The 20,179-nt window shown below is 49.3% G+C and overlaps 7 protein-coding genes across 7 annotated transcripts; 4 read left to right on the top strand and 3 right to left on the bottom strand.

The window, feature by feature from the left end:
- Positions 1-279: 279 nt before the first annotated feature.
- BP5553_09338 (uncharacterized protein) lies at positions 280-5,067 on the bottom strand (the record flags this gene model as incomplete). The annotated part of the gene is made up of 1 exon (XM_032017961.1): positions 280-5,067. The coding sequence occupies one exon, from the start codon at positions 5,065-5,067 to the stop codon at positions 280-282; it is 4,788 nt and encodes a 1,595-aa protein (XP_031865868.1).
- A 5,002-nt stretch (positions 5,068-10,069) lies between these two features.
- BP5553_09339 (uncharacterized protein) lies at positions 10,070-11,270 on the top strand (the record flags this gene model as incomplete). The annotated part of the gene is made up of 7 exons (XM_032017962.1): positions 10,070-10,196; positions 10,353-10,445; positions 10,495-10,573; positions 10,622-10,674; positions 10,874-10,896; positions 10,970-11,147; positions 11,194-11,270. The coding sequence occupies 7 exons, from the start codon at positions 10,070-10,072 to the stop codon at positions 11,268-11,270; spliced, it is 630 nt and encodes a 209-aa protein (XP_031865869.1).
- Positions 11,271-11,749: 479 nt separating this feature from the next.
- On the top strand, positions 11,750-12,141 carry BP5553_09340 (uncharacterized protein; the record flags this gene model as incomplete). The annotated part of the gene is made up of 2 exons (XM_032017963.1): positions 11,750-12,049; positions 12,082-12,141. 2 exons carry the CDS (start codon positions 11,750-11,752, stop codon positions 12,139-12,141), a joined length of 360 nt encoding a protein of 119 aa, XP_031865870.1.
- Positions 12,142-12,927: 786 nt separating this feature from the next.
- On the top strand, positions 12,928-13,475 carry BP5553_09341 (40S ribosomal protein S26; the record flags this gene model as incomplete). Its single annotated transcript, XM_032017964.1, has 3 exons — positions 12,928-13,078; positions 13,180-13,282; positions 13,361-13,475. The coding sequence occupies 3 exons, from the start codon at positions 12,928-12,930 to the stop codon at positions 13,473-13,475; spliced, it is 369 nt and encodes a 122-aa protein (XP_031865871.1).
- An 871-nt stretch (positions 13,476-14,346) lies between these two features.
- BP5553_09342 (uncharacterized protein) lies at positions 14,347-15,766 on the bottom strand (the record flags this gene model as incomplete). Its single annotated transcript, XM_032017965.1, has 3 exons — positions 14,347-14,376; positions 14,587-15,575; positions 15,640-15,766. 3 exons carry the CDS (start codon positions 15,764-15,766, stop codon positions 14,347-14,349), a joined length of 1,146 nt encoding a protein of 381 aa, XP_031865872.1.
- A 988-nt stretch (positions 15,767-16,754) lies between these two features.
- On the bottom strand, positions 16,755-17,501 carry BP5553_09343 (uncharacterized protein; the record flags this gene model as incomplete). Its single annotated transcript, XM_032017966.1, has 3 exons — positions 16,755-16,910; positions 17,115-17,413; positions 17,483-17,501. 3 exons carry the CDS (start codon positions 17,499-17,501, stop codon positions 16,755-16,757), a joined length of 474 nt encoding a protein of 157 aa, XP_031865873.1.
- A 914-nt stretch (positions 17,502-18,415) lies between these two features.
- Positions 18,416-19,986, top strand: BP5553_09344 (uncharacterized protein; the record flags this gene model as incomplete). Its single annotated transcript, XM_032017967.1, has 2 exons — positions 18,416-18,752; positions 18,878-19,986. 2 exons carry the CDS (start codon positions 18,416-18,418, stop codon positions 19,984-19,986), a joined length of 1,446 nt encoding a protein of 481 aa, XP_031865874.1.
- Positions 19,987-20,179: the final 193 nt, after the last annotated feature.

Genomic DNA, 20,179 nt, shown 5'->3' on the forward strand with positions numbered 1-20,179 from the left:
AATCGTGATCCAGCGATGTTTGTGGATTGGCATTAATCGTGATCCAGCGATATGTAGACTTGGGAAGGAAAGAAAATGCTCTGCTGGTCGAGGGTTGCGAAGGTGATGGGTAGTGTGTTGGCCGTGGATGACCCTCCTCCTCCGCGCGTCTCGGATAACCCTGCAGTACATATACTAAAAAGAAAAAGCCAGTAGAAGAGAAAGAAAGAAAACGGGAAAAGGGGAAAAGGGGTATAGAACGCCGAGCGAATCCGCCATATCAACCATCCTCCTATGTATTTACCATCCACACCCGCCTTGGTCTCCAGTGCTCTCCCAACCATTATCGGTGTGTTCCGCATCTGTCCAACCATTACCCATATCTCCGGTATCAGTCCAACTATCGCCTTCATCGGCCCGCTGTACTTCCTCCTGTACTTCCTGCTGCTCAGGCTCTCCTGCAGTATTGCTGCCCACGTCCGTGTCCTCCACGTCTTTAACCGTGATCTCGAATTCGGGCACTGAGTCTTCTTCGTCGATGCCTACGTCCATGTTTGCTTGGGCAATGTCAGAGTACCAACCCTCTCTCCAATCGCCGAGTGCAGTCACGTCAGTGATGAAATTGGGCAACGTAGTGAATCCGTCGGAGTGCTCTGGGTGCAGCAGGGTGGCTGGCTGAGCCTTGTCAAGCCACGAGAGGTGATGGGTGCTTCCATCCTGCCATTCGTAAGCTAGCAGATAGCAAACTGAGCCGTCCCTGCGATTGCCTTGTACAATGAATTTGGACCCGGCTCTTAAAATATGCAATGGAGGCATACTGCGGAAGGGGCTATAGGTTGGTAGGGTATACCAGATATCGATCTTCGTATCGTCGGTCGCGTTCTGAAGAAGTTCCTGGTGCCACGATGCTGCTAATGCACACATCCACTTGATATATACCGGATTAGGTGATGTAGCGTCCTGAGGCTTGCCGTACTCATTGATAATACGTCGGGCATCCTCCACCGTGAAGCTGGATCCATGCAGTGAATCGAGACCGTCTGTAGTCGTAAACGAATGCTGCTGTCTCGATTGTTTGGAAAGCTCGATCGCGGCAAATACTTGGATACGTTCTTGCTCATCGTCAATGGCAGCCTCCTGCAGGAAAGTGCTGCTCGATGTGATAGTATTTGCTGCTTGAAGTGTGAGAGGGTCCGGCTTGAGTATACGAGAATCCGAAAATCGGCGTTTATGGTTGGCGGTGATCTTGGACTCGGCGATTGCATATGCGAGCTGGATTCGCTCTTGCTCGTCGGAGGTGGCCGCACCATGTTGCAGGCTGTTGGGGCTGATGAAAGTGATCGATAGATGCATGGTAGCCTGCAAGTCACGTTGGAACTGTGGGTTTTCATCATTCCAAGTCGTGTTGTTGTGCTGGATGACTTTGTATGCAGCTCGGCGTGAGCGGGTTAAGGTTTCCGTACATGCCTTGCGTTGATGACCGGCAGTGCCACATCGCGAACATATGTTAATCTTAGGACAACCGATAGTCCAATGACTACTCGTCTGGCATGTCTTGCAGAACTTTTGTGGGCAGTCGGCATAGGCGTGCTCAGCTGTCTTACAGACTTTACATCCTGGACAATCGGGCTTCATGTGTCCCATTTGGCTGCAGTTGTGACAGATAATTGAGGCTAGACGAGTTGGATCCATCTTGGGCGGATCTCGCAGCTTCTCATCTGGGCAGTCCCGATAACCATGGCCCAACTCGAGACAGTTGTAACATTTGGCATTCGTAGAACAGTCGGCGCGTTGATGACCTATGGCACCACATTTGTTGCATTTCGAGATATCAGGAACGTCGGTGTAGAACACGTTGCCTAGGTCTAAGCCTACTCCATAGAGTGCGTAAATATTGTTGACTCTAGGGTTCCGGTACATTCTGTCGGCTGTCATGCTGTAAGTAGACGGATCGATGGCGGATTCTGTGACAATGACGATAACCCCGGCAGAGTGTCGGGTCATCGCGACGAGGAATGCCTTGTATTCGTTAACAAAGGCCGAGAGCCGTTCATTCGGGATCTCGAAAATCACGAGTCCTGCAGTAATTCCTTGTGCCCCAACCACAGTGAGTGATCTAAAGCGACTATCATGGAGGAATCTAATAGCTTCTTCGACCAGCGTTTGTTGTTTCTTGTATGGAGTCAGATGAACAACTGAGAAGTCGCTTCTGTTGAAGCTGGTGTCTGCATCGTCGATGTAGCTCTTGAAGTCCCGCATGATCTGTACTACTAGCGCGACATGGTGGAGATTTTGCAGTGATGTGCTGCCTTCCTCCTTGAACGACCTGCTGCCGTTCGTTTCAATCACAACGAAGTTTTCGCGCTTCTTGATTCCAAATCTAGTCACAAGGAAGTCATAGACAAATTGGACTTGTGCAATGGGTGCCCGGTCGCGGTTGCCGTCCCGCATCATGCCATGGTAGGCACGATGCGAGAGCCAGCTGGTCAAGTACGGCGTCCACATGCGATGCTGTTCGTAGAATGTAAGGATTGGGAGCCGGTGATCCCGGGCGCGCGCTAGGACCGATAGAGTGGCCGCACGGTAGAAAGGGTTGGGGAACTCCGGATTGTCTGCTGTGATAAAATAGGGTCCTAGCTGGCGGGAGTCGCCAATCAATGCGTAAAAGGTTTGTGGTCTGTACAGGCCAATGAGGCCGTACGTAGAGCTTGGCTTGGCCTTGCAGGCCTCATCTTGGAACAGTGCGGTAGGTCGGGCAATAGCGTCGGCGATGGCTGGACGCAAGGCAATCGATGTGGTGCAAAGCACTACATCGGCTGCCGCCAGAGTATCGCGGCGCAGGCTGGTTAGGAGGGCTGTAACCTCAGCGGGAGAGAATTGGACGTCATCGGGACTATCGGCCTGGGTATTGAGCGCAGCTAGCAATGAGAAGTAGTTTTTGTTGCAGTCCATATATTCGTGGAGTCGTTTCCACATTGCTTCGTGCAGCGTTAAATTTGCGCACTCCTCCTTAAAACGCTTATCTCCTTGCTGCCGGTCGTCGCTATAGGCCTGTCCGTAGTCATTGAGCAGACCGAGTGCCGCAAACTCGGCAAGGTCGACGTCGTTGGTATCGGAGCGGAAACGTTCCTTAAACTCGGTAGGATGAACCCGGCTGATAAAACGTTGAGTTTCTTCGGGCAAGGAACCAACACGAATGATAAGTTTCTTCCCAAGTCCATATCGGTTAAAGCGAGCTGCCAGTTGTAATGCCTGATGATCGACGCCCACATTTGTCTCCTGGACCATAAGGATTGGGGCTGAGTGTCGGCCACTAGCGACCAGGATTGTGGAAAGGATAGCAGCCAAGGTGGATTTTGACGAGCCGACGCAGCCCTCAATAAACAACATGCCGTGCTCGATACGTTGAAGGGCCTCGTCAAACACCTCCTTCTGGTAAGGTGAAAGATCATCGGTATATCTCGCCCAATTGTTACCAGCAATATCCGGGTGAAAGAAATCAAGTACCGGATACGCGAGATTCTTGTTGAAGGAGAGGAGGTAATGGGCCAAGTGGACATTGATTTGAGTTGAGTTGCTAGGACGGTCCATTAGCTTGAAGAAAATGCTGGTCGTCCGGATGATGTCCTTGAAAGTCTTGTCGCTAAACAAGGGAGCGATCTTCAGTTCATGTGGGTGTGTATCCAGTTGTTGTTGGATTTCGAGCCCCAGGCGCTCGGCGTTGCGAAACTTATGTGGCATAAAGGGGATGATGGTGGCTACACGAGGGGGGTCCTTCTTCCCCATCCATCTAACATCGGTAGGTCTCTCGCATATCAAGATGAGAACGCCGGCTGGGGTGTCAGGCATGACTTGAACCACGGTGCCGACCCAGGTGTGGAGCAGTCGGTCTTCGCGCAGCAGGTCGGCATCTTGGGCATGCAGGAGCTTGATGGCGGTGCCGGCTGCAGCGTCTGGTGCGATGATCTCCTCGCCGTCGCCCGCGGCGGTATCCATGTCTTCGGGGTCGAAATCCGCGTAGTCGTAGTCGTTGTCATCGATAGATCGGGATTTCTTACGGTCTGGGCCGTCGTATTCGGGACAATCGGGGATGGGGAACGGCATATAAACGCTGAAGCGATCGCCGGGCTGCGGTTTGGGGATGTCCTTGCCTAGCAGAGAGATGTAGGCGAGGATGAGCTTGGGGAGCGCGTTGTCATTGGCATTGGCTGCGAAAGCTGAGCCCGGGATAGGCGCGAACACCGTTGCAAAGAGGGCCTCGGTCCATTCCTCCCGAATGCCCATTTCATATTCGTGCTCGCCGACTTCACCGTACACGATTGGGACCTGCATGTCCAGTCTGTCGGCATATTGGGAACGGGGAGCCACGATGAAATTCTCCATAGAGAATGGTGGGCGGTCGTGGACTGGGTGAATATTGTTCAGCTCCAGTTGATGATGAGCGGGGGAGTTCTTTGACCAGGGGTAGAGCGGGTCCTCGTCGATGTCGGCGGCGATCTTGGTAGTCAGCGAGCTGATGAAACGGGAGCCGTACCGGTGTGGGCTGATGATACAGAAGAAGGCCAGGGGAGCCTTAGCTGTAATGGTGGAGTCGATCTCGGTGGCGATAGCCCGCATAGTCGAGGTCAAGGCGTCGGTATGAAGCTGGGGGACGGCCAGACCCTTTGTCAACGGCGCGTCGCTCTTGAAGGTGAGGAAAGCTTTTCCGACTGGGTCGAAGTCGGTACAGTTAAAAGCGGCTGGAAGACCTTCGACAGAGGCTTTGGTGATGGTAACGTCACGAATAGTTCGGCCATGGCAGTCGACGAAGATTGCATGGTGCGCGTGTCCGAGTGGATTGGTCTTGTCAGCCACGGCCGTGTCCGCGGAATCGTGATGACGGCTGGCTGTGAAGGAGATGCCAATGTTGGAACGGAGGCCGGGCTCGCTATACGAGGGGAGGAAGCGGACAGTAGGAAACTTGGACGCGTCATTGCCCTTCAGGCTGGTTTGGAATGGTTCGCCGAAGGCGATACCATTAACCAACACGCAGGCTGCAAGGGAAATGACGCGGTCATAGTTCAGCTTAGATCCGGCTGAGTCGGCCATCGTGAGAGATGGTTCGAGGCAAGGCAAGGGGAAGTGAGATCGGAAGTGAAGAAGGGGTGCGAAAGACGCGTGTATCGAGAAGAAGAGATAATGACTTGGGCAGGATGGTGCTTGAATGTGTTTGAGTGTGTTTAGAAAGTGCTTGAAGTGAAGTGGTGTTGCGTTGTAGAGTGTTGAGGTTTGTGTTGAAGGAGAGAGAAGGGAAGAGGAGTGGGACGCGAAAGCGAAGATATACACATCGGGCGCCGGTACGCGAATATGAGCAACATCGAAGCGAGGGTAAACAAAGGCTCTGACCGCCTTCGCTAGGAGCCTCGTAGTGAGCATGATAAAAGAGCAAACAAACAAACAGAGCAAACAAACAGAGTGACCCATTTGCGTCGATAGTGAATTGAGAACCGCGTAGCCGCGGCCCTACTCTAGCTTGTAGAAGAGACTTCTATTACTAGTTAATGTCAAGGTGGCACGCTCGTTGCAGAGCGATCCGATATGGTAGTTTAACGTCATTCCGGGCGATAGTATCTTGTCGTCGTTATAGCAATAGTTGAAATAGTTTGTTTCGTGTTGAATTAAGAACCCGTAGCCGCGGCCCTACTCTAGCTTGTAGAAGAGACTTCTATTACTAGTTAATGTCAAGGTGGCACGCTCGTTGCGGAGCGATCCGATAGTTTAACGTCATTCCAAGCGATAGTATCTTGCCGTCGTTGTAGGAATAATTAGAATGGTTTGTTTCTTGTTGAATTAAGAACCCGTAGCCGCGGCCCTACTCTAGCTTGTAGAAGATAATTCTATTACTAGTTAATGTCAGGGTGGCACGCTCGTTGCAGAGTGATCGACATGGTAGTTTAACGTCATTCCGGACGATGGTATCTTGTCGTGATTGTAGCAATAGCTGGACTGATCGTTGTCTATCAAATGTGCAAGTGAGTTGAGGAACGCATCGGCGAAGTTCGGATGCGGGTTCCCACGTCAGGTCCTTCGTATCCCAACCACTTGACCTGGTAAAATGGTTCACGTCGTCTCCCTGGAAGCTTCCGAGTCTCTTTGTCTAGTATCTGGTCAATGATATATCGCTCCTCGCCGTCTAGTCTACTGCGATCGGCCCTGGATCGGGGACGGACCGATTGTATGGTCAGGGGTGGCTGGCTCGAGATGTTCGACCGAGATCATCGGGTGTATGTGATAACGGGAGGGCGTCGATGAAGTTGAGGTATATAACAGACAGAGGCCGCTCCGGGTGCGTAATAGGGTGGAGGTCGGCCCAGGGGAGCTTGCGACTCGGTTTCGCTTGCCGACGTGTCGGGCAGTGGGCAACGTATTCAATGGTCTGGATTCGAAGCTTGGGAATAAAGATATGTTGGTGGGGGAATTGGTATGTGCGGTCAATCCTGACATGTGTTCGACTGTCGTAGGCTATCTTAAAAACCGTGCGGTGGCACTTTATAAGAACACAGAGCCGCTCGCGATTGTCGATATCGCCGAAAAGCGGTAGTTTAGTTAGGCAGTCGCGGCGGAAACTCTCAAAAGTGGTTACTGGCCCAGTGGGGGATTCCGCGTGGTATTGTATAAGGTGACGAATTTGGCATACAGCTTGCCGAAAGATTTATCTCTCGGAAATGCTTTGCGATCTCCTTAATCAGTCCCAGGTGAATATATAAGGTGGAAATCGGTGTGGCAGGTGTGGACTATTCTAGTTCTTGGGAGCCTCCTAGCTCGCTCGAGAGTGCGCTTGGTGATACGAGTACCTGAGTACTACGACGTTGATTTTAAGTTCGCTTAAGGTTGTCATGGCGGTCGGGGCGATATTGGAGGTTGCTGGGCCAACGCCCGTGCCCCAGTCTGGATCGGGACGGTTTCGACATATTGGATCTGGATATTATCGTCTTTGATGGCCGGGGGAATAATGCGCGTATAGTCGACAGCGGAGGCGCGCTGTAACCGGAACAAGGCATCTGCGCTGGTATGGACCTTACTAGGGCGGCGCTTGATTTTTCATATCAACGAGACTTTGAGGGCACAAAACCCGATCCTTGAAAATATCTTTAGCCCAATAGCGAAGTCTTTGTGGCATATATACCACAGGTACACTATAGTAGATAATAAAATATAGTCTTTTTTGGTTGTCCGGTAGATCGATACTCAATCTTTGCCTCAAAAGAATAATCGAAGTGGTGCCCTGGATCCGTCAGAGCACGCTTCACTGCATCGTCGACCTTCGATATTTGCCTGCAATTTTCGAGTCTGATTTAGCAGCAGAATGTCATATCGGGGCGTGGGGAAACGGGGTGTATAGTCTGCTCGGGACTCGTAGCGTCCCTCTGGGCCAGGAGCGAATCGACGGGTTTCTTTTCGGGGTGCGTTCTGCAGCTAATTAAAAAGCCTCTTGTGTCTGCTTCCTATTATGAGACGTTTTGCCCGAGAGGGATCCTCGGTCGCATGTACCGCGTCAAGTAAATCGTCGAGTCTATTACTGGTACCGGTGACTGGCACGATAACTACGAGGGTTGGGTCGACGCCTTTATGTAGGCGTGGGACGACAAGATTTTCCTCAAGTTGACCGGATTCGACGTAGAGCCCTTGCTCTCTTGTAAGGTATTGTCGGAGGGATAGCTTGCCCTCTGTAGCGAAAAAGTGAGCCTGCTCGGCGAATCGTGGCGATAGCGCTTGTTTGGAACTGCTTGCCAAGGGGAGGTCCATTCCTGGAGCAGAGTGGCCTCGTACCAATTTTGTGCGTCTCCCTAAAGGGCTGTCAGGAGTTCGGCTGGTATTTCGCCTTCGCCGTACTCATTCGCCAGCTACTTAGAGTCGGTCGGTGTATGTAGTGACTGATGTCTTGCCATCACATTCTAGCACGGATGCTCGGAGCTTGCGTGTCGTGACCGCCGGGCCGGGAACGGAACGTACTTGGTTTGGTTTCTGTTCCACGAATAGCATGGGCTGACGTTGAGCTGGGGCTGGCGTTGACTGGCGATGATATTGATTCTCGTCTTAGGGCTATAGTAGGCCGAATTTCTGAAGACGTGCTAAGCTTATAGGAATTATACTACAAAGTCTCCCTTGTAGTAACCTTAGTAGAAAGCATTTTATGCGTCAGCTGGTGGAACATATCGCCACCCGTCCTATTGAGTTTGTAACGGTTAGTTGTATTGTTCTCAACCCCGGTACTAGATCTACTAACCAAGTAATAGCCTCTTTCCCAAGATCCTAAATCGACCGAGAACCGCCTAATAGCCGAGAGACTATCCTTAGGTTATGCCTACAAAGGATCCTCCACGCCGTTGATTGTCCTAGGAGTTATAGAGAGCTAGTTCTAACAGCCACGTCCCCTCATAATTCTGTCTTCTCGTATCGCCCTTATCAACTTCGCTCTATATCGCTCGTAGGATTGTCGGTCGTCGAAAGAGGGGTTCTTGCTCGAAAAGTATTCGTCGTTAGCTCATAAAGCCTGAGTCGCGTACAAAGGAATGTATCATAGTATCTGTTTTGTACCGTAGCTATACTTGTAGGAGTTGAGATGCGGCCTTTATCCAGCTGTAATAGCAGGCAATACTTATAACTAGCTACCTCAGTGACTGCGTTCTCTGTTCAGTTTAGACAAAGACTTGCTGGACGTATAGCTAGTTCGTAGCCAGCGCCCCGTACAGGCACAGAGATCCGTCTTCGCTGGCCGCGTCGAGCGGCGACCATCCCTATACTCACAATTATAGTAGCGACACCCGCTGCCCATTTGTCGATTGCATATTGCTCGGCCATACTGGCAGCGTCCGATAGGCGAAGTGAGTCAAGGGACTGCTGGAGGGTGGGTACCGAAGAGTGATGAGAGCTGGAGTATGCTTGTTCGCGAAGGTTCCAGTTCGGATTGGTCAAGTCAACTCTGTACTGCTTACGAGATGGTACAGGTGCTGAGAGTAAGGTGAAATTGTTAGGCGATGCTTGACGATAAGGCGAAAGTGATTGTAGAGAGGATCTTGTTCGGATGCGGGGTTTGCAGTGCCTTTTGGTTCTGGCGTTTCTTGTCGTGCGGGTAGATAGTCTTTCCGATCTAAACTCGTTAGCTAGTTTGTACTGAGGAACGAGAGGTAGAATTGGGCGAACGTCGTCGTAGAACTGGTGACGGTGTGCTCGAGGACCGGATGGCGGAGATAGAGGATATGATGGAGCTCGATGTAGTACCGAGTCTAGTAATTCTGAGCTTTGGTGAGGCGATTGCTGGAAGTGGCCTGGAACGATGTTCTCTGCCCGTTGAGGTGCTTCCGGATCGGAGCAACGCTGGTAGGAATCATGCTTTTGCGTCGCGTTGTCGGGGATTGTTTCGACGGTCTCCTCAACCCGACTTCATCTAGGCCGCATAAGAGGAGGCGTTGGCGTGGCCATATCCGCACCTCGCCGGGGTACTGTTCCCTACCTAGGTAGATGAATCTGATTGAAAAGCTTCGAAACCTGAACGGGAGAGTGTCGAGTTCGCGGTAATGTAGAAGCAAGCAGCTCGAGATCGATTCGAATTGATTACTAGATTTATGAATCGAAAGACATTGCTACTATATCACAGCTCGAAGAGTGCATGGCTTGTCGGCTTAGGGTGCTCTATTTGATGGATATTAAAGGGTGGAATACGTCTGAATAAGGAAGCTATAGCTACCCAAGGTACCTAGGTACGATACAAAAGTTAGCGGGGTACAGGGTGCGTGCGCTATTGCAGGTCAGGTGACTGTAACATTGCCACTACCTACCTACCTTAGGTAGTGATGCCCAGGAAGCTGTATCCTGCGTTTCGAGGTTTATAGATGTTATAGCTAAGAAGATAGCTTGAAGTTAAAAGTCTAATTTTAACCAGCCCATCTTCAAAATCTCCAAACTTCAACAAACTTCAACAAACTTCAACAAACTTCAACAAACTTCATTGCAACCAGTCAATATATATTGTAATTGATCAGGTTATAGCATTCCTTGGACGCAGTGCGAAGATGGTCAAACGAGCGAGCATGAGCCTGTCCATATCATCATGGAGCGTGCGACCAGCAAGACATTGGACTGCTATGTTGAGTTCATCAATTTCAACGAGGCAGACGGTGCTGTAAACCGATTTGAAATCGACAGAAGTGGCCGTCGATGTAGTCGGCTGGGACAACGTCATGTCGAGGTGACCTGCACTGGCCTCTCATACCTCACAAATTCTCACTCCCTCTCTCACCATCCCCTACCCCCTATACACTGCTATTATAATACCTCTATTACCCTGTAAGCTGATTTATACTCTATCCACAAAGCTATTCTAACATATGTAGCTCTAGAAACGGCCCCTCCTGTAGCTCAGCATCGCCTCACCTGTACTAGCCAACCCCCTCCCTCTTCCCCTTCCCCAAATACTACTGCCACCAGTAAGCTGAATAGCCACAACCCTCACAGACCATATACTGACTGTAACAGATCTACCTGCTACTACTACAGCTACTGAGTTCGTTGTTGTGCTCCCTGCTACCTCCCCTGGCTGCTGTTACTACCCTAGGTAAGCTGAACAGCTGCAACTCTTACGGATCATTACTGACCCTAACAGACCCGCTGCCCGCCTGCCTGCCATGTCAATTCTTGCGGCTCAGCCCCCAATCCGTAATACTATACTACGCCTAGGCTGCACTTTCCGCTCCGCTGCCCGGCCCGATAATATATAAGCTGCTCTAGCCGATTCTATTGCTTCCCTTGCTGCGGTCCCGTGCTCGTACTATAGCAGAGCTGCCAGTCTACAGGTTGGTTACGTGGTTGTGGTAGATTTGCTGTCCGGCAGTTGCACTAACTACTATTACGGCAGCGAGAGATCGCGCTACTCCCTACGTAAGTATCAGACTGTCAGACGTGTTACAGACCGCAACTAACTAGTATAGGCCCTCTCCCCACCCCCCAATAGCTCGCGGGTATCATTGCTACTACTACGACAGCCAACAAAATCGATCTAGGCCCTCCTGCTCTTGGTGGTTCCGCGTCTCCTGCCCTGGCTGTTGGGTCTCCTGGCTTTGGTGCTGCTGCCTCCCCCACCACACCTAACCCCGCCGCCCCCCAGGACCTGCAGTTTACCCCCATCTACTGTAAGTATAAATACAGACTATTTACGGACCGTACTAATCTCTACAGGCCACAATCCGTCCGCTTCTGTTGCTGATGAAGGACATGTTCCCGAAGGCGAAGAATGTCAGATGGGTAGGGGGTAAACCTGAAATCATTCCGAGAGACCCCAACAATATATACAACTCAGGCTTCCAAGGCTTTGTTAGCAAGGAGGGGTTAGTTATGTTGGTCAAGTATGTCGGATAGGCGGCAACCAAATCATGCAATCAGGTGCCCGTTGGCGAGCCACTACACCCTTCTACAACAGCCACGTCCCTGGGTTGGTGTTTTTAATTCTCCCTCACCGTCGCCTCCACCTTCAACTTCAAATCCAGATCCCATGTTGGAGGAATTTGAACGTGGCTCCAACCAACAGTTATTTTCATCCTCATACTGAAAGTTTAGCTTTGTACTTCAACAAATATCAACTTGGAGACAGGTACAAGATTTGCGAGATCGAAATGGCGCTTCAGCCTACCGCTCAGAACGCCCAAGGCCAGCGCCTGACAACGGCCCTCAAAAACATATGTCAGGACTATCCGGCTAGTGGATTTGACAGAGGCACAAGATATTCGAGGTCGAAATGGTGCTTCAGCCTATCGCTCAGAATGCCCAAGTCCAGCGCCTGACAACGGCCCTGAAGAATATATGTCGGGACTATCCGGCCAGTGGCACCGTCCTTCATGAGCTGTTGCAGAATGCCGATGATGCTGGTGGCACCGTCCTTCGTGAGCTGTTGCAGAATGCCGATGATGCTGGTGGCACCGTCCTTCATGAGCTGTTGCAGAATGCCGATGATGCTGGTGCTACGGACATGATATGTAACACAGCTTGGGAGCGCCTCAAATTACCCAGTTGGTTAAGTTCGGAAAGCCTGTACATTGTCAAGAGTATATACCTCTGTCAATTGTATAGATACCTGTCAATCGAATATACACTGTCAATGCATATACCCCTGTCAATGGCAACTTATAGAGTAGGAGTTGTAACATTATATTATATGTTATGTTACAAGGGGGAGCCTTTCTTGTAGCACCAACGGCAGGTTGGAAGTTTTTAAGAGCTGGGGCCTTTTTCTTTTTGGTGGGCTTGGGATTGAAAACGTTCCCAAGAGGGTCACAAAGGCGCGAACTGCTCAGGTACCTACCTAATGTAAGTTCCTATCTTAAATAAAGTATGTAGCTGGCTTCGCTGCTATCGATATCGCTATCTCATGAGCCGACAATGTCGAAATGTATTGAATTTCGGCGACGCCGAAATCAGGAGTTTCAGGTATACGCCACATGTAGCAAAAATGGGCCACTTTTACCTATATATAACAAGGACTTCTCCTCTACCTCCATTACCAGAATTAATCAACTCTTACTATCTATTTTCAGTGCCTCCAAAACACTAACGAAATGCGTGTACTAATATTTACGATCAGTACGGTTGACAAGGTACAGAATGAACAGTTGTTCCATGTCGATTGTTCGGTATTGAAGAGGCAAGTGATTGGGTGTAAGATTAGTTGATTAAACGAGGATGCATTTCCTAAAAGTCCGCGAGGTTGCCAGAGGCGGATGATTAGGTCAACATCCGGCCCGAGGTCAGCTCTCTCCCAAATATTTGATCCAGTCTGGGCACGTGCCCGATCTCGCTTAACTTTACCTAGCGTCCCGCACCTTCCTCATTATTTGCGATTCTATCTTCCTTCAACCTCCTCCATCCAACTCCATCCTCAACTCCATCACAACATCACCACATCCCAACAACTTCAAGATGGTTAAGAAGCGCGCCAGTAACGGTCGAAATAAGAAGGGCCGCGGCCACGTTAATCCAATTAGATGCTCCAACTGCAGCAGATGCACTCCAAAAGATAAAGCAATTAAGAGATTCACCATAAGGAACATGGTAGAGTCGGCGGCTATTCGTGAGTATAGAAGATGCTGGCGCTTTTCTTGGGGAGCGGCGGATATGCTGGTGATGCGGATAACGAGTGTTGAGCAATTTGGCTAACTTCTTTTGTTACAGGCGATATCTCGGACGCATCAGTGTTCCCTGAATACACAGTTCCCAAGATGTACCTCAAGCTGCAGTACTGTGTCTCTTGCGCTATCCATGGCAAGATTGTTCGGTACGTCACGCACTTGAGATGAACCTTGGTCGAACATCCGTATACAATAGAACACAAGGGCTAACAATTCTCTTACAGTGTCCGCTCCCGCGAGGGCCGCCGCAACAGAGCACCACCTCCCCGCGTCCGGTACAACAAGGATGGAAAGAAGGTCAACCCCAACCAGGCTGCTGCTAAGACCACCCAAGCATAAGGGATTGTCTAGGGTTTATGGGCGTTGTTGGTTGCATGGAAACTGGAATGGACTTTCTTGAGCTAGATTCGAATAAAAGAACTCGCTTTGCAACCTGGAACGAAGCCCAAAGAAACATGACCTCCCTGCCAGGTTTTACATGATCTAGCCCAAAATATCTCGACAAAACCCGCCCAGAAAGGTTGAAAATCTCGTTTATGATATTGAATGTCGTGTTCAGTGATGCGTTCGTTTACCGATTCGAGTCGGGGCCCATGTAATTTGCTTGAGACGGGCCTTTCAAAGAATATGTGGGTGATATAGTATCTCTCTGCATTCGGCCTGCCCCAATCCAGGTAGGTACCTAATCGTACTGAGCAAGAAAACCCCTTCCACTATTTCGAGTTACCCGCTTTTGGTTTGGAACCGTAGAAGTTTTGTCTAACAGTACCAAGATAGTACTTTGGCTTACTTGTTTCAAGTCGTTGAAAACTCGAAGGCACAAGAACCAATCTACCTAATGAATCGACTTTGGTCAAATCTCAACTTGAACAGACAAGCGGCGCATGACGAGGAGTGACGTTCAGCATTCTCAAGCTCCCGGGTCCTGCCTATGTAGTATATATCTTGTGGCCATTCTACTCTCTCTCTACCCATGAATCAAATGCCGAGTAATGGACCAAGATGCTGAGGATATATTAAAGGGTGGTGAATGGATACCATATGCCCTGGGACTTATATATATGTTAGGCTCCCTAAAATAGGTCGTTGGGTTCCTTTCAACGTCCGTATGGAAATTACTTCTGGCTTTATAAAGCATATACGCATAACACATTCGAGTTTGAATTCTAGATTACTCCTGCATGTAGCTATGGTGAGACCGCAATTTATGTCATCCGACTCTTGTCTCGAGTGGTCTGACCTAGACGGGCAAATTATATTCTCAGATGCAGGATAAGGCATCAGGGAGACGAAGTATATATATATATACATATTCAGAGTATTATTCTGATATTGCGGCCCTCAGGAACGGGGCCACTTGTTTTCGACTGTTCTCTACCCGCTCCTGCCACCAACACCTCCTCCAACCGTTCCCTCCCTTCAGGTCTAGTATTTCCTCATTCCAACATACCAAGCCCAGTTTCGCCTTGTTATCGTCCTCGAACTTTGCTGCAGCCTGCATTCCCTTTTCATCCAGACCCCAGACAAGCAACTCCCTCTTGAAGTCCTCCCCTTGATGTGAAGTCGTCATAACAGCCATAATAGATAGTCCTCTTTCTTGGGCAAATCTCTCCAGCTCAAGACAGAATTTCTTCTCCCCCCCAGCTTTGCTAATTAGGAATGAAATATCTTTCACGATAGAGCTGACCCCCATATTTATAGACCCGCTTGCTTCGCCCCATTGCTTGTAATCTTTCCGCAATATATCGTATAAGCTGAGCGAACCAATATCCTGCTTTGCCTTCGTGACCTCTTCATAATAGCTTTTCCGATCAAAAGCCTTCCCCACCTCACTACCTTGCGCCAGCAAGCCGTCCAAAAACTTCACAGCCTCGACATCAGTCTTTGTAGTCTTTTCCTTCGAGGTCAAATTCGCAGTATCGACCACAATAGGTCCTAGCCCGATCCCAGCCAGTTGGCTATCCCACACAGGATTCTCCTCTAAAGCCGACCTCCTCCTCGATCGCCACTCCTCAACCACTAAGCTGGCACAGCTGCCTACAGTTTGTATAACCTTCCCCTCATTATCCTCGCCATCTTCTTCCAAAAGCTCCTTCCCCTCATCAGCATGGTGATCTACAACCCCTACCACACGCGCTCCATACTTCTCCCCAAGTTCCCCCGCCATGGCATTGTGGTCAACGAGTACCCATCTTGTTCTCTTCGCAGCGAGTGATTTCGGCAGGTCGCATAATGTGAGGAGGTCGCCAGTATTTAAATTCGCGCGGGATAGTACAGGATGGAGTTCGGGTCGCAGGGAGAGATCCGCACGGGAGAGGTTAGAGAGCGGGATGTAGAATGTGGGTTTGCTGTTGCTGGTGGGGTTTGAGGATGGTGCGTGGGCTGGGAAATAGGTGCGTAGATAGGCAAGGAGCACAGCGCTACAGAGGGAGTCGAGGTCTGGATTGATTTTTATTAGCTTGAGAGGCATAAAAAGTGACGAGGACGAAACGACAAAACGTACCGGCTGATTCATTACCTATTACAAATGTGAGGTGAGAGCTTTGTTGTGATGGGCTTGTGATTGCATTGGAGAGAAGAGTCTTTGCGGATGTAAGGAAGGTGCTGAGAGATGCGCGGGGGAGGGGCATCTTCAAGAAGGAATTGCGTCAAGCTGGCGATCATGTGTTATGTATGTCAACAGTCTAAATGTAAAACCACGAGCCCAGCGGATTTCAAACAAACTTGTTGTTATAATTAGACAACAATTTGTTGAAGAACGGAGGTTTTTGCGTGACGCGGAAAGACGCGTCTCACTCGTGACGTACGAGTACGTCAGTGAAGCCATTTCCCCACCAGATCGTCTAAATTCTTGACACCAGCAAACCAGTATGCGAATACATTATAAGTTGTTGCTTTGCATTTACATAGCTAATTAGTTGAACCAATACCTACGAGTATTCATTTACATCAAGCAGTGGAGTGAATATATATTATACGGGACATTAGTTGTTCCTGATAGGTCAACCCTCGCTTTTCGTATTGCTGAAGTATATTCCAAAGTCATGTAACTGTTCGCAGTGGGAAATTGCCCCATGCTGAGCTGTCACTAATAGATACTTCTACAGTAAATCCAAGAGTTTTGTCGATCCCCATACAGGGAGTGAAAACCGGCTCGTCCACCGCGAGGTTGGCGATCTACCAGGCTCCGTACTATACAATGGTATCGGAAATCAGGAATATTTTCGGTTAATTGCCTCTCCACACAGACTTTGTATGTAAAAGTGCAATCCGGTTTGAATCGACCTACTAACTCTACTATAATCGCCACCTACCCCTTTATAGGCCTATTTCCTCCCCTGGTCAGGCTACATTGAAGCTATTCTTGCTTTCCTCCCATTTTTATCACTATAGCACCCCGACTACCCCCCTCCACCGTCAAAGCCATCGAATCCGTCCTCCGGGAAGCCATAGAACTCGACGAAAAGCCTGAATACCATGCTATCGCGTTAATCTTTAATACTATATATAGGACGATTGTTACTTCCTCAACCAGATAAAAGACATTTATTAAGTGCCGATAGTTGCTTGCGGGTATCCACTTCCCCTGCCTCAAGACTTGACTCCATAGCCCTAGTCCTAAGCATGTCGGATGTGGCCGTAGCCCTTGGCCTCTTCCTGCTCCCATGTGCCTCCGGTGTATCTGCCGGGTCCACTAGCAGTCGTTTTAGTGGGGGAACCTCTGCTTTCTTCTTCTCTCTCCCTGGTCTTGCCATCTAGCAACATCCAGGTCATCTGTACTGCACAGTATATCCTCCTCATCCCCATAGGTAACAAACTGTATTACCAGCTCAATACAGCTGTATCTTGCTCCTTGGATAACCATCAACTCGAGCATATTACCCCTGTCCTTATTATTCTCAATAATAAGGCAGTTCTGACGATTGGTTGGGCCCAGGAACACTTCCACTTTGTTCTACCACCTATAGTGGCATATACCTTCCTCCGACGAGCGTATCCCTCTACTAGCTTGATCGCTATACCGGATATTGAATTGTAATCGTCCCTAAAGATGTTATACCAGTCAAGGTTGACCGGCTTGACGGCAATGGGGTGGCGCTGTCGATCAAGTTGTATAGTAACGTTGGCAGTTACCATATACACTTTGGGCTTCGGCCCCGGCTTTCTGGCTTTTGGAGCAGGCTCAGAGGAGGATTCGACACTAATAGGCAATTCGGGTGGGCTGGAGGATATAGGATCTTCGGCAGGGGAGGCTTTGGAGGCTTTGGAGGCCTTTGCTTTGGCCGTAGGTTTGGAGGCAGGGGATGTAAGTCGAATTTTCGGCGCTTAAGCTGGTGGGGGGTTACCCCTGCGATTTGGAGGCATACTGAGTGGTAAAAAAATGGGAGGAAAGCAAGAATAGCTTCAATGTAGCCTGACCAGGGGAGGAAATAGGCCTATAAAGGGGTAGGTGGCGATTATAGTAGAGTTAGTAGGTCGATTCAAACCGGATTGCACTTTTACATACAAAGTCTGTGTGGAGAGGCAATTAACCGAAAATATTCCTGATTTCCGATACCATTGTAACTAGGGATCTAGAACAACAGGAAATGATAAGCTTACTTGAGATTTAGAACTAATTGAATAGTCTTGGAATCCTACCGGCACCCGGCATCGCTATCGTCGATTTATAGAGAGTAGAATTATGTAAAAAAAGTGGCGGTTGGGCATGTGTAGATGTGATTCAGTCATTTGCTAAGAGGTTCCGCGAAAAGCTCCCATTGGCAGTGTTGTAAATCCTCCACTTACCGGTAGCATAGCGTGTTGTGTTTAGGTGAGGTCCGAAATTGAAATCAACGATTCAAGGCGGCCTGATATCACAGTAAGCGAGATTGGTTAAGGGGGAGTGCCAGTTCCAGTTCAAAGGTCCAAATCTTGCGCAAACAAATCACCAACAACTTACAACATAAAAGTTGCATCGTGGAAACTATCCCCGATCTCTTTGTTTTTGTTTCCCCTTAAATCGGACAGGCCGTGCCTGGGTCTCAAGTGAGGTACAATAAACTTTCCCAGCAAGGAACGACCATGGGGCATGTGACGATGACGTCTGTTTTGTTGACTCGAGATGATTTGCTACAACGAAGAGAATTGTATTTGAAATATTATTTGTATAATTGCAATTACTCCCATAACAGTCGCTAAGTAGCATGATATTTATGTCCTAAAGAAGCCTCCATTATGAGCTTTCACGATTATCTTTAAATTTCCCCTCTTTTAAATTAGTTATAGCACCACTCGCCATGCCTCTCACGGCCTCCTCTCCCACCCGCTTCCACACCCTTCAAAACATATCTATAATTCTTCTATCCGCAATCTTCGCTCCGCTCTGCACACTTGTTGCCATCCTTAGTCACATAATATCACCCTTCACCAAAACTTCAAGACACATCGAGCGCCACCGCCAATGGAGAAAGATATCCTCATCGACATTTAGACCCCGCACCGTTCTAGTCACGGGAATTGGCACGGATAAAGGTCTTATGCTCGCGCGAGCATTCTACCGCGCAGGCCACTGTGTCATTGGGGCAGACTTCGAGCCATATTATATTCCCGTCGCCGGTCATTTCTCCAAGTCCAGTGAGATCTTCTACACGCTTTCTAGTCGGGCTCATAATACCGGTGCCGTGGTATATATCCAAGACCTGCTTACCATAATTGTGAAAGAGAAGGTTGGATAAGCTGCTCAGACACTGTGTCAGCAGTGGAAGATGCAGAAGCAGCAGAAGTCATTGAGAGAGAGACGAAATGCAGAGCCATCCAATTCAGCCCCAGCCTTACGAGTACCCTTCAAGAAGAGCTCTCATTCATAAAGCATACCCGGAATCTAGGACTTAACGTCCCAAACACTCACATTATAACCTCCGAGATGGAAGTCCTCAGGATCCTCTATCCATCGCCCCCTGACCTCTCATCAACCAAACCCCAAGCTCAGGACGAACAATACACCATAAAACCCGTCAACCCAGACGACCCCAATACCACACTCCTCCCTCTACCCTCCTTCCAAGAAACACAATCACACATCCGGCATCTAAACCCAGCACCTTCCCATCCCTTCATTCTACAACAATTCACACCCGGCCAAGAATACCTCACACACTCCCTAATCCTGCAAGGAACCCTAAAAGCCTTCGTCGCCTGTCCATCCCCCTCCTCACACATCACACATTTCGCCCCCCTCTACTCAACCAGCGCCCTCTCACTCGCCATGCAAACCTACACCTCAGAATACGCACGCAAAACCGGCCTCACCATTACAGGGCACCTCTCCCTCACATTCCTCATCGCCGATGCCATTGCCAATAATGAGGAATCTCATTTCGGTGTCTCAGCCACGGAAATCCAGCACCTAATGACAAAGATATACGCCATATCATGTAGTCCTCGAGTCCATGCATCCACCATCCTATTATCAGACTCCAGCGAAGACCTAGCGGAAATATACCTATCCCTGCTCCCCGGCCACGAACCACCAGGTATCGCCAACGGTCATCGAGATCCTCAACAGATTGTGGTTCCTAGCCCTGCAATAGAAGGGTATTATTTTCTCGGATATGATGTTTTGAACCTTGTTTGTATGCCGTTTTTGAAGGTGCTTAAGTGGGAGACGGGTATTAGGACCATGGTGCAGTGTTGGCTGCTGTTTGCGGGACATGTGCTATTTTGGAGGGAAGCGATGTGGGAGTTTTGGGATCCGTGGCCGTGGTGGTTTACGTATGTGGTGTATTGGCCTTTGATGTTTGGCGTGCGGTTGTGGGAGGGAAAGGGGAGTGGTGAAGTTAGCACAGGGGAGATGACAAGTGCTAAATGATAGGAGGGGAAGGAGCGTAATTTAGTATGCGTTCTTATAGGTTGACCTGGCCTTTGACGAGCATTTGCTGAGTAGGGATAGAATAGGTATGTTCTCGGAAACGAATATAAGCCCAAAGAGCTATTTCAAGGAATAATATCCTGAAATTGGCATATACATACACAACCTTAATGACAAGCAAAATCACCAACTT

This window comes from Venustampulla echinocandica (assembly GCF_003357145.1).
Source record: "Venustampulla echinocandica strain BP 5553 chromosome Unknown scaffold_10, whole genome shotgun sequence".
In the NCBI taxonomy this organism is placed as follows: Eukaryota; Fungi; Ascomycota; class Leotiomycetes; order Helotiales; family Pleuroascaceae; genus Venustampulla; species Venustampulla echinocandica.